The sequence below is a fragment of the Macaca thibetana genome, chromosome 12 (genome assembly GCF_024542745.1).
Source record: "Macaca thibetana thibetana isolate TM-01 chromosome 12, ASM2454274v1, whole genome shotgun sequence".
Lineage (NCBI taxonomy): Eukaryota > Metazoa > Chordata > Mammalia > Primates > Cercopithecidae > Macaca > Macaca thibetana.
The window spans coordinates 37,963,093-37,975,539 of NC_065589.1; the positions used below are offsets into that span (position 1 = coordinate 37,963,093).

At 36.5% G+C, this 12,447-nt stretch overlaps 1 protein-coding gene across 4 annotated transcripts in view; it reads right to left on the reverse strand.

Moving 5' to 3' along the window:
• The window catches only part of PARD3B (par-3 family cell polarity regulator beta), a 1,099,140-nt gene that overhangs the window by 954,784 nt on the left and 131,909 nt on the right, over positions 1-12,447 (reverse strand). For all 4 annotated transcript variants that reach the window (XR_007718129.1, XM_050750804.1, XM_050750806.1 and 1 more), the window contains exon 2: positions 3,433-3,534. Coding sequence is in view for 3 of the 4 variants with exons in the window: in XM_050750804.1 (XP_050606761.1) it covers positions 3,433-3,534 (102 nt within the window). In the remaining variant the exon portion in view is untranslated. The remainder of the gene's footprint in view (positions 1-3,432; positions 3,535-12,447) is intronic.

The following is a 12,447-nucleotide window of genomic DNA, read 5'->3' on the forward strand; positions in this document are numbered from 1 at the left end:
TAGCGTAACACAGCGGAGACTTTGTCCCCGTGGAAGCTCTACTGGGAAAGCAAGTTTAAAAAACCAAAGCTCCTATGGAATACTATGCAGCCATAAAAAAGGATGAGTTCGTGTCCTTTGTAGGGACATGGATGCAGCTGGAAACCATCATTCTCAGCAAACTATCACAAGGACAGAAAACCAAACACCGCATGTTCTCACTCATAGGTGGGAACTGAACAATGAGATCACTTGGACACAGGAAGGGGAACATCACACACCGGGGCCTATTATGGGGAGGGGGGTGGCGGGGAGGGATAGCATTAGGAGATACACCTAATGTAAATGATGACTTAATGCGTACAGCATGCCAACATGGCACATGTATACATATGTAACAAACCTGCATGTTGTGCACATGCACCCTAGAACTTAAAGTATAATAAAAAAATAAATAAAATAAAATAAAAACCAAAGCTCCCAAAGAGACACCATGTATGCACCAAGCACTATGTTGGCCAAAGGAATAATAGAGGTAAGACCAAAGACAAACCACTTTAGGCACAAGTTTTAAAAGTCATTTCTTAAGAACACTGGCTGAACTTTGTTAGAGCCTTCTCTAATTTTAAGTGGAATATCATTAACCTCTAGTTTCTACCTTTACTGAAGTGTACGGGATGGTGTTACTGTACACTAACTGGCCCGGCCTCCCCTGCTTTCTAAGTTTCTGTTTTTCCTGCCTGATATGTTGCAATCGACCAACAGTTCCTTAATGCCACTTCTCACCTGGAGGGAGTCTTTCCTAGGAGGTGACATATTTTGGGGTTAGCACAATGATTATGTGCATCTATCCATCCCTCTTTGGATTTGTTTTCTATCCATATTTTAAATGCCTAAGATTATTAGGTAGCCAATTTGCAAACAGGTGAACTGTTATTTTGTCTAAGCTCAATACTGCCTCAAAGGATCCTGGGTGAGACAGATATGTCATTAAGCATCCACAAAGCATCATTTATAGTTACTTCTTAATCCAAACTGCCAAAAAGTAAGGAAAAATGAAATTTGGCAGGGCCTTCTTTCTAATCTTAAGATTACCAAGGGTTGTCAAAAAATATGAAATTCTGTTTTTCACTTACTTTTTTTTTTTTTTTTTGAGATGGATTCTTGCTCTGTCACCCAGGCTGGCGTGCACTGGTGTGATCTCGGCTCACTGCAACCTCCGCCTCCCGGGTTCAACTGATTCTACTGCTGCAGCCTTCCGAGTAGCTGGGATTACAGGCACATGCCACCATGCCTGTGTAATTTTTTGTATTTTTAGTAGAGAAGGGGTTTCAACGTGTTAGCCAGGATGATCCTGATCTCCTGACCACCCACCTCAGCCTCCCAAAGTGCTGGGATTACAGGCGTGAGTCGCCGTGCCACTTACTTTTTAAAAGGAAGAAATGGCAACACAACTTTTTCTAGCAACATCAAAAGTATAAATTCTCATGAACTCTGCAGAACAATACCAATTAGGCATCATGTAGAAATATTGAAGTACATTAACTGAATAAAGCTGAACCCAAGCAGTATTAATCCTCGGCTAGGATTTTAACTGATTAGCTCACTTTTTTACCTTATTGAGTAATGGTGGTAGAGTCCCATTAAAACAGAGATTACATATAATAAAGCTATATCTGTGTGTAGTAAGTGGATTATGGTTATAAACTGCATTGCTGAGATAGTTTAAAAGAATGCTCTAAACGTGAGAGCTCTATAGGACAAATTACCTCCCTGGGCACTGTTCATGGACTTATCCTTCCAGCAACGAGGTACTGGATGAAGCTGGGGTAAGACATTTTCTTCTGGCCCTTCCTAAACTTGCCATTTTTTGGCCCTTTATTTTAATGCTCTGGACATCAGTGAAACCTGAGACAGGAACTGCCTTCTACATTAATAAACAACTAAAATATCTGAATTACTTCAAAGGAAGAAGATGATCTTTAGGGAAGAAGCAGAAAGTCAAATGGGGGAAAAGAAGTAAAAACCCTTCCTTCAGGGTTCTGAAGGTTAATAATGCATTATTTACCCTTTTATTTATCCTGAGACCAACTAAACAGGAAATATATATCAAAATTATATACAGCAAGAGTCAAGTGTAGAAAGTAAAGCTGTCTTTTTCACTCATTAACTCAGTAAGTATTTTTGGGAATCAAGTTTGTGTAAGATATTATACCAGATACTATTAACAAAAACACACAAAAATCTCCCGGTCCATGCCCACTAGGAGCTTAAAATCTATTTAGGGAGATAACTAGGTTTATCTAGATATCTAATTATTTCCCTAAATAGACTATAAAACTTAGTTATCTCCCTAAATAGACTATAAATCGCTAATAACAACATAAAGCAAAACAGGTTTGAATTACAAAATAAATTATGAAATGTAAATGTATAAAACGTCTGCAAAGATTAATGTAAATCTGAACAGTCTGAAGAGATCTTATGGAAAAAGAAAAATATAAATTTTACCTGAGTTTAATAAATCACTTATTTATATTCCAGTCCAGCCAGGTAAAACACAAAAATGTACACATACACACCACTGAGATTACATGGAAAAAATATAGAGAAACGCGTTTACAAATATAAATTATATTTGTAATATAATTTGTAAAATTATATTTGTAGCCTAGTACAAACAGCACTAAAGATGTACACTAGAAGAAACTTTGAAAGCTAGACCTCTCTGACAGAATTCAGTTTTGGAAAACACATTAGCCATTGATGACAGGACCCCAGCCTGCAGTATTAAGCGTGTCTCAACAGCAATAATCGTGTGTATTGCAATAAAATACTACACTTTCACATCTTCCTCTGTGTAGTCTCAGAAGAAGAACTTCATTAAAACAAGATATTTGCAACAGGATTATTCCCAAATAAATGGCAGAACATGCTCAAACTTTTTGGAGTATTCAATTTAGTGCCTTTTACTGTACCAATGAAAATAAGACTATCACTCAAGAGAGTTGTTTGCCAGCTACTTCAAGAAAAATCTTCACTATAATTCTTCATATAACTTTCTGCCCCATTGTATTCTCTACTTGGAAACACATTCACACATCAGGCGTTTAGTTGAATATTTAGCAACGGCCAGGAATAAACTACAGAGCCAGCAACGACAGTGATAACTCCAACAGCCTCACGTATGAAACTAATTTATTAAGACATATCAGGAACTCTTGGGAATGAAGTGTCTGCTAATTAGGCCAACACAAACAGATTCCCAAACCTTAACAAAGTTTTTCCAAACATCTGATGAAGAACTTTGATTTATGGGCTGTCCAGGTGAAACCTGAACAGATGGTATCTTTTAATAATAATTGACACGTGAATTTGTTAAGGATTTCAGTCTCTTGAAAACATGGTGCTCTGTAGAGGAAAACAAAGAGGCACATTTTTAGAGTTATCTACCTTGTCTTTATCTTCAACAACATCTGCCAAGACATCATCTGGATCCAGGATTCCTCCATCTGTATATTCTAAGTGATGAATCTTCACCCAGTAACCAGGACCCTATGGCAGAACAAACAACAAGTTTAATGACCTAATCTATATTAAAAAGTTAAACACATTTTAATGTTAAGAGACATAAGTTGACTTGTTAAAAATATGTTCTAGTAATCAAATTTTTAAACACCGAAAACAAATCCGAGAATCAAGGTGCACATATTTCATCAATTTTCCTGGAAGGTAAATTGCAATGTAAAAATAAACTGCTCAAAAAACATATTCAGGGAATTTTTATAACCTACAACTCAGGTAATTCCAAGAATACTCTGGAAAAGAAAGATCTTCTTGAGGGTAATTTCTGAAACTAGGAATACAAGTCCAAATAGATTCCAAAGCTGTAGGGGAAAAAACCCAAAAGGCAGAATCTGTGATGGTAATAGCTATGACTACAAAATATATAAATGGAATGGGTAACCACCAACCTCTTCACCTTTTTAATCTCCATGCTCAGCATGCAACCTCACTCTGAGATATGCAATGATGTACAGAGCAGGAGCTCCAGTCTTGCTTGTCATTTCCCGCAGCATGGCAGCAACTCAAACTGTGTTCAGAGTTGAATGGGGAATTCACTGAGTTGGGGTAGTAATTTAAGAGATGTTCAAATACTGCTTTTTAAATAACTGATTACTTTTAAAAACCGCTTACTCTGATTCTGGAATTTAGAATACAATAATCTAGCTCATTCAGTTACTATGTACTGCCTATTTCCAGGAAAGCTATGAAAGTGAACCATTACAGCAATGGGATAAGAACATGAACCAGTGAATGAAGTGAAGAAAAACATTAGTAAGGTTTTACCAGAATCCCCAAGCTATAATCAATTTGGTTCTGTGAGTCTTAGAAAGCCCCTCAAAGTGGGAAACTTTTGAGCTATAATACACTTGGTATCCAATAAATGAACAGATACCAGTTTGTTAAAAAAGAAAGATGGAAATTCTTCTAGGATAAAGCTCTAAGCCTTTCCGATACGAATCTTTATTAGGGATAAGAACTAATATAACCCATGGAATTCAATTTCAATTTCATAAAAGCTAATAGAAATGGTTGTCATATAGTCTTCTCTTTAGCTGACCCCCAATAAAAGGTAAGGGCATACTATTAAATAATAATTTTTTAAGGCATCTATTTGGAGAGCTACTAAAATGTGACCCAAGTACATAGCTTTCCAGTAATACAACTTGGTAAAGTGATAGGCTTTAAAAATCTAAAGGAATTATCCTTAGTTAGGCTTTGGACATTTCAAAATTAAGTTTTCCACATAGCATTTTATTCCAAGCAAAATAAAAGGAGTTTTGTTTACTTCTAATACTGAGTTTATAGGTGCAAACACCAATGATTTACTAGGAAACTTTAAATGCCTGACTCTGTGGGACAGCTAGTGATCTCAAAGTGATGATCAGTGATGAGCAGTGGGAGTATAATCAGGTAAGAAAGGCACAGAACTCTCATTATTCAGTTTCTTTAACCAGAGATCGTTGCCAACCAGAAGTAATTGTGCTGTAAAAGATGAGCTAAGTATAATAGGCCAGATTTCAAAAAGGGAGGATCCTAGCATAGCGAAAACGATGTAATGGCCACTGGACAATACAGCTCTCCCCCAAAAATATTTGGGAATTAAATCTTTTTTGTTATGGCCATGCTGCAAGCAACATATTTCTTCAAATCTACCCAGGACTTCTGACTGAAATATTAAATACTATGTATTCCTTGTAAAAAGTCTGCTTATAAAAAAGAGTTCAATTTAATTAATCTCTATAAACTTCCATTGAGTTGTTTTTTGATATATTACCGCTCTATACATGAAATCTGTTGATTTTAACCATGTTTATAAAAAGTAATGTATTCTAAAGAGTTTTCTTTATAATATATTTGTACTTAAAAGCAGGCATCTATTAGCTATCTGCTTTTTTCTCGTGTTCAGTTTGTAAAAGCAGATTGTATCCCTGAAGATGGAGGTAAACAATCATCCTTCACCACTGCAGTAAGTTAAAACACACCTTTCTTCCTGCCTAGAGGTAGAAACACAGAGAGAGGAAAACCAAAGAGTCCTAATTTAAAATAAAGTAACTCAGAAAACACCCAGAGATAGGATTTGATCAGTGGCAAAGGGAATATGAAACAAATGGCAGCAAGATGGGGTTGCTACGTCACATCCATTCCTCCCTCATTCACACTCCTGGGATACAAGACTTTGTGGAAAATAAAACACAGGAGTTGAAACTAAGACACTGTTCTCTAATTTAATTCAAAAGAGCTCAGAACTAAATGAAGTTAAAAGTATCTTGATGCATTTTGGAAAAATATATTTGACCCCAAAATTTTAAGTGAATAAAATGGTGTCAGAATATGGAAAGACTGCAATTTGAACTCCCTCTTCCACATTGATATTGCCACCTTGTACATTCCAAAGAAGAGTAGGCTAATGATGGGCACACATCTACACCTAACCCTGAACAAAAACAGACAAGCCAGAAGAAATCAGTCTCAGGGTTAATATTTTACACATCTGAGAGGGGGGAAAATGTCAACAAACCACAGTACATACCAACTGGGATTTTGTCCCCATGGTATTTTGTCCACGGTGCTACTGATCACTCAAAAATGTACATACAATATATGCAACCTACAGCCATTGTAAGACCATAAATTTATCCTGACTCTCTTATGCATGTAAAAATTTCAACCATTACACTGCAGTCAACATTTTGCATTTCATTTATTTGGTTTTATTGCCATCAGGAATAAAACTGATCAGACATGAAAAGGTGTTCACATATGTGTTCTGGTTCATACTGTCACTGGGAAAAGTTTACTATATTTTTTATGATTATGACATTTAACTTGCCTTTATATTGCACAAGTAACTGTGGTACACATAACTTTCAAATCATTTTGAAAATATCTCTAATATATGTGCTCATTTTGTTATGCAATGTCTTACTACTTATACTCCTATGATCATTAAAGTATTGAAAAATAATGTTATAATTATGTTTTCTCCACTTCTGACATTATTGTACCTGTTTTTAAAATAAAACAGTTAATTTAAATGCTACTGAAATTTTAAAACTAAAACTAGTCTATGAGAATGAATTGCTAAAGGAAAGCAAAACAAAAACACATGCATTACAGGAAGAAGACAGAGTATTTTTAATGATCAAATGTAAAAATGGTTCCAAATAGGCATTACTACTAATAGCGCCAAGACCTTCACTGCGGGTAGATAACACGAAATTTTACCTTATGCCTTAGAAAATTTACATTAACCATGTTTGAAGTACAGTAATTTTCCACTTGTAATACCTAAAGGAGTAGACTGGCAACCCACATACTATAAGGCTGTGACTACCAAGAACTGGGATTATGCCAATAATCACAAGAAAGGGAAAACTTGGAGGGGCCCAACCAAGATGCCTGTGGTCCAGGAAAGGAAAAAATAGCCTGCAATGGCAGCAAGGTCCCAAAGTGAGGAGAGCGCTGCAAACGAAAAGCCGATTTTTGGAGAAGGGCTACATTAATTACAGTCCTCAGCCATGCAACTGGTTTCCTGGTGGCTTAATGTTTTTACTAGAAGAATCTCACCCACTGGAACACAACAGCAATGGTTAAATGGAAGGTAAAAGCAAACCAGAATTTTCTTTATAGAATTTAACTTCATGAATTTGGTGGCACATGTCCACAAAATGAGATTTCACCTACAGGTCAGGTAATATAGGTACTATGTGTTTTAGATGATTAACTCATTTATCCTCAAAATGCCTCATAAGACAGTTAATCCATTTTATAGATGAGAAAACCAAGGTAGGTGAATTAATTTTCCAAAGTTCAGACACTGCATAAGCAGGAAAGCCAAGGTGGGATTTTTTTAAACACAGAAAGTATTTTATTAAACAACTTAATACAAAGCACAATTATCAAGGAATTAGGCTAGGAATCAGGTCCATTTCTATTCCTACATAAGCATATAGACCCAGGCAAGCTGCCATTATTCTGGGCCTTGGGTGCATCATCATTAGTGAGCCTGGAGACTCGATGGCCTTTTGTATGATGTACCTCATAGAGGTCAAAACATAGAGACATGGCGGGTGACAATGGAAGGCCCTAAATTCTTTGCTTAAGTGGATCTGTCCCATGCTTCACAAATGAGAATTAAGTGGGGAAACTTTCAAAACATAATCTTCATAATCATAGATTTAAGTGTTTTGGAAACAGTGGAAAAAGATCATACTGCCAAGAATACAGAGGGAGTTTGAGGCACTGGAAATTAGATAGAGAATTATAAAAATGTACATGCACATAACACTTAATTACTTTTATAATAATCTTCTGGGGGCATTCTCCCCTCTACCCAAGACCAAAAGACAATCAGATGCCCCACAAGGCTCCCAGGAGGGAGAAGATGACAGAGCATGTGTGCAGACTGTTTGGGGCAGACAGAGAACAGCAGCCTCTGAGTAGCCAGCCACAGAGTAGTGTAGGGAAAAACAAGTTTTGGAAAATGATGCCCAAACAAAGCCTAGCAGAGCAGCACTGACACCTAAAAGGAAAGCATCAAGCCAGAAAAGGCAGTAATGAATATAGAGGTTATTATGAACCAGCCCTAACGGGCTTCAGAACACGCCTTCACCTTCCTAAAATAGATCAACCAAGTATAAACTTCAGGAGAACAGCCTAGAAGAACATGAGCTGAGGCTATTTGAATTAACTACAGTATGTTTCCAAAGAATTCAGCAGAACTAGAATGGGACCCAGAGTTTTTATGCTGGGTTGAAAGTAACACCTGGCAAGTTCAATAGAATTATAAACCTTTAATTACATATAAAATGAGGGAGAATTAGTCCATACATATATTCACTTCCAGATCTAAAAATTTATGATCCCATCAAAAGAAAGTTGGTATGGCCATACTAATCCTAATATCAGATGAAGGAGACATCAAGGAAACAAGTATTAACAAAAAATAAAGTGGGATATTCAATCATGATAAAAGGATCAATCTACCAGAAAGATAACAATGTTAAATCTGTATGTACCCAATAACATAACTGTAATACATAAAATGTCAAAATGAACAGATCTTTTAAAAATATTTTAAAAACACAAATTGGGAGACTTGATAGGAAACAAACAAAAAAAATGAGCAAGATATAAATCATCTGACTGACACAAGTAACAAATGTAGCCTAACTTATTTGTATTATATTTATACGCACAAACACACATATATGCACACACGCAGTATAACCAAAAAGATTAGAAAATACTTTATAAGTGTACATGGAACGTGTACCAAATTTCAAAGGTCTGAAATCATTTAAAATATGTTCTCTTATCACAGTAGAATCAACCACAGAAAGATATCTAGAAAAATGTCCAGCTGTTTGGAAATTAGGAAATACAGTTCTGAAAAATCCACAGATGAAAAATAAAGGCAACGAGAAAATAATTTTAATAATTAAAATAGCAAAAATGTGTGGAATGCAGGTAAATCAGTGCCATATGTGTCAGTTATGGTCTTTAATGCACATATTAACAAGAAAAAAGTTGATCAGTTAGAAAAAAAATAGCTAATGAAATCCAAAGACATGGCGAAGAAAAAATAAAGAGCAAAGAACAATGAAATAAAAAAAAAACAACAAGTAAAAATCAAAGTTGGTTCTATGAAAAGCCTGACAAAACTAGTAAGTACATAGCAGAATCAATCAAGAAAAATAAAACAAATTTCCAAAATTAGGAAGAACAAAGGCAAGCAAAACCATTATAGATCCTATAGATACTGAAGAGAATATTCTAAAAACCTTGGACCTATAAATTTAACAATTTTTATAAAATGAATGAATTCTTTGAAAAATACAACTTATCAAAATGGACGGTAAAAATAGAAAATATGAATACAAAAACAACAAGAATGAAATTGAATTTGTTTCAAAACCTTCCAAAGGTTCCTTCAAAAGGAAAATTCTCAGCTCAGATGACATCACAGGTAAAAATCTGCCTAATATTTGAGGAACAAATGATGCCAATCGTTTATACAAATACTTCTAGAGACTAGAAAAAGAAAAATTCTCTCAGTTCTTTTTTAAAAAGATAGCACAAATTTGATACCAACATCCTTACAAGGATATTACAAGAAATAATAGACCAGTCTCTCTCTCTCTCATGAATATGTAGGTGAAAATCTTAAACATTTGTAAATCAAATTCAGTGATGTCTATAAGGAGTAATACATGATAACCAAGTGGAAATTATTACAATAATGCAAGAGTTGTTTAAAAGTCAAAATTCAACCAAAGTTATTCACAAATTAATATAGAAAAAAAGATAAAGATCAAATGATCATCACAATGGATTGCAGAAAAAGCATTTGAGAATATGCACCACCAAATCACAGTATAGAAGTATCTTAGTAAATAAGGCAAACCACTAACTAAAGAAAACCAGTTAAAGATAAAAATTTAAAACATTTACAATAGCATAAAATCAAATACTTATGAATAAGTCTAACAAAAATATGAAAAACATTCTTTAAAATTATAAAATATTAGGAAAAAATAAAGAAGACTATCATAGATTGACAAACTCACTATTGTGAAGATATTGATCTTGTCCAAGTTGATTGGGGTTAGGGTAAGGACTGTGAGAATACAAAGCAACTACAATTCCAGTACACTAAGGGTAAAAGTGTAAATGTATACAATCACTTTGGAAAACTGGCAGTAACTGAACATAAACAAGCCACAAAGCTGAATGAACATCACGCGTAACTCAGCAATTCCACTTCTAGGTATATATCTAACAGAAATCTAGGTATATATCAAATCCTGCTATGAATATTCTGTGTGTCTTTTGGTTAGGTAGATAGATACCTAACCAAAAGACACACAGAATATTCATAGCAGGATTATTTTTAATACTTAAAAATCTAGAAATAGCTCAAATATTCATAATCAGTAGAATGTATAAACTACAGTATGTCCATGCAATGGAATACCATACAGCAAGAATGAACAAACTACAAGTTTATGCAACAACATGAGTAAATCTCGCAACACGAAATTGCATTAAAAGAGCCAAATACAAAACAAGCACCTCTTGTATGATTATATGCATAACAAGCTCAAAAGAGGCATAACTGATTCACAATGTAGAAGTCAGGAGACTGGTTATTCCTTGTGAGGGGGAAGGGCAGCGAGTAGAAAGAGGCATGAAGCGGCTTTCAGGGCAATGTTCTATTTCTTGACCTGTATGCCCATGATACAGAGAGGAGGCAGGGAAATACTGGATAGAAGAGGGCAGCTCCCTGGCAAAGACCCCACCCTCGAGTCTGGAATTTGCAGCCCTAAATGAGCACAGTTATCCCTGTTTTCCTGCTCAAATGTTACTTTTTGACCCACCCAGCCTCCGTATCTTGTGCTGATATAAACCTCAGGGCTCAGCTGGCAGAGAGACAAGAGGCTGAAGTGACTGGGCATCAGAGACTAAGGACAGACGTGGCTTAACGTCAGACCACATGACTTCGGAGACGACCCGGCTGGAGTCAGCCAGGCTTCAGGGAAAGATCACTTTCTTCCTGCACCATCCCTGTTCTAGCGCCTCTTGCACTGACAGCCACTTCCATCAGTCAATAAAACCTCTGCATTCACCATCCTTCAAGTCCGTGTGACCTGATTCTTCCTTGATACCAGACAAGAACCCGGGTACCAAGAGGGCAGGCTATATGTCACCCTGACTCTACCCTGAGCTGGGTAAGGCTTAGCTCTCTGTGAATGGCAACAGCTAAAAGGGCATTGTTTGTAACACACACCCCCCTGGGGCTCCAGAAGTTGCAGGCAACCACTGATCGCTACCACGGGCCGGTACTGAGTTCGGTCCTGCCAGCATCTAAAGGCACTTGCCCCAGCTCCTGCACCTGCTCACCTGCGTGCTCCCCCTCCCACAAGGGGTCTGAGCTGGGCTGCAAAGGAGCCGCCCCTCATGGCAAGTCCTGAGAGGGGTTCAGAGAACTCTCCTGTCTCAGTAGCTACACTTATTTGTGTACTTTTCTGTACGTGTGATATACTTCCAAGGTATTTACATAAAAATGAAAATAGTATCTTTGCTTCCAAAAATGTGACTTTCTCAAACTGAAATACCTAATTGTTTGTTTTGCACACGCCATCTCTACAGCTAAACAAATGAAGACCACCAAAAGCTGTTCAGAGTAAGAGTCTAGTTTCCTTAGAAGGGTAAGAACAAATCTTAAAACAAAGGAATGTAGAAGTCCCAGAAGATGGGAAGGCCAGGTCATCCTACCAATAGAACAACATGTAGCTAACAGACTACCAGTTATTCAACACTTCTAAGAAGCCCAGGAGATGCTTAGTTGACCACAGGCTTTAATGAGTCAACAGTGATGAGTCTGCCAAAAATATTGTTATTACCATCTTAGGCTATGATAATACAAGGACTGTGTGAGAACAGAACAAGGAATCATTTCACTCTGGGCCAAAGTGGTCCCACTACATTTAGAGTATTTTGTCAAATTTGAAGAGACCATCATTAACTAACTGGAGATGACCCATGTGACAGTAACCACAAAGGTTAAGGAGATGGAAATACATCTTATGATGAGTGAGCTGAACTAATTTAGGCTTGTCTAAATTGGAGGACAAAAAGGAAAACACTTTGCTATTTCAAAGACAGAACTACAGTTTACAGGGCACTGAGCTCTTGAAAGTTATCAGGTAAGGTAAAAATCACTTATTATTAAAATTACTCCTAAAAAATCCCCTAGGGAGACACCACAATGGAAGTGAACATACGTCCTCTGAATAAGGCCAATGCTACCTGTTTTTAATCTAGGCTTGGAGTGTTCATTGTCTTTTCAGTTGAGCACCAGAGGAAGTATCTGGATTACACTGGAGACCATATTTTATG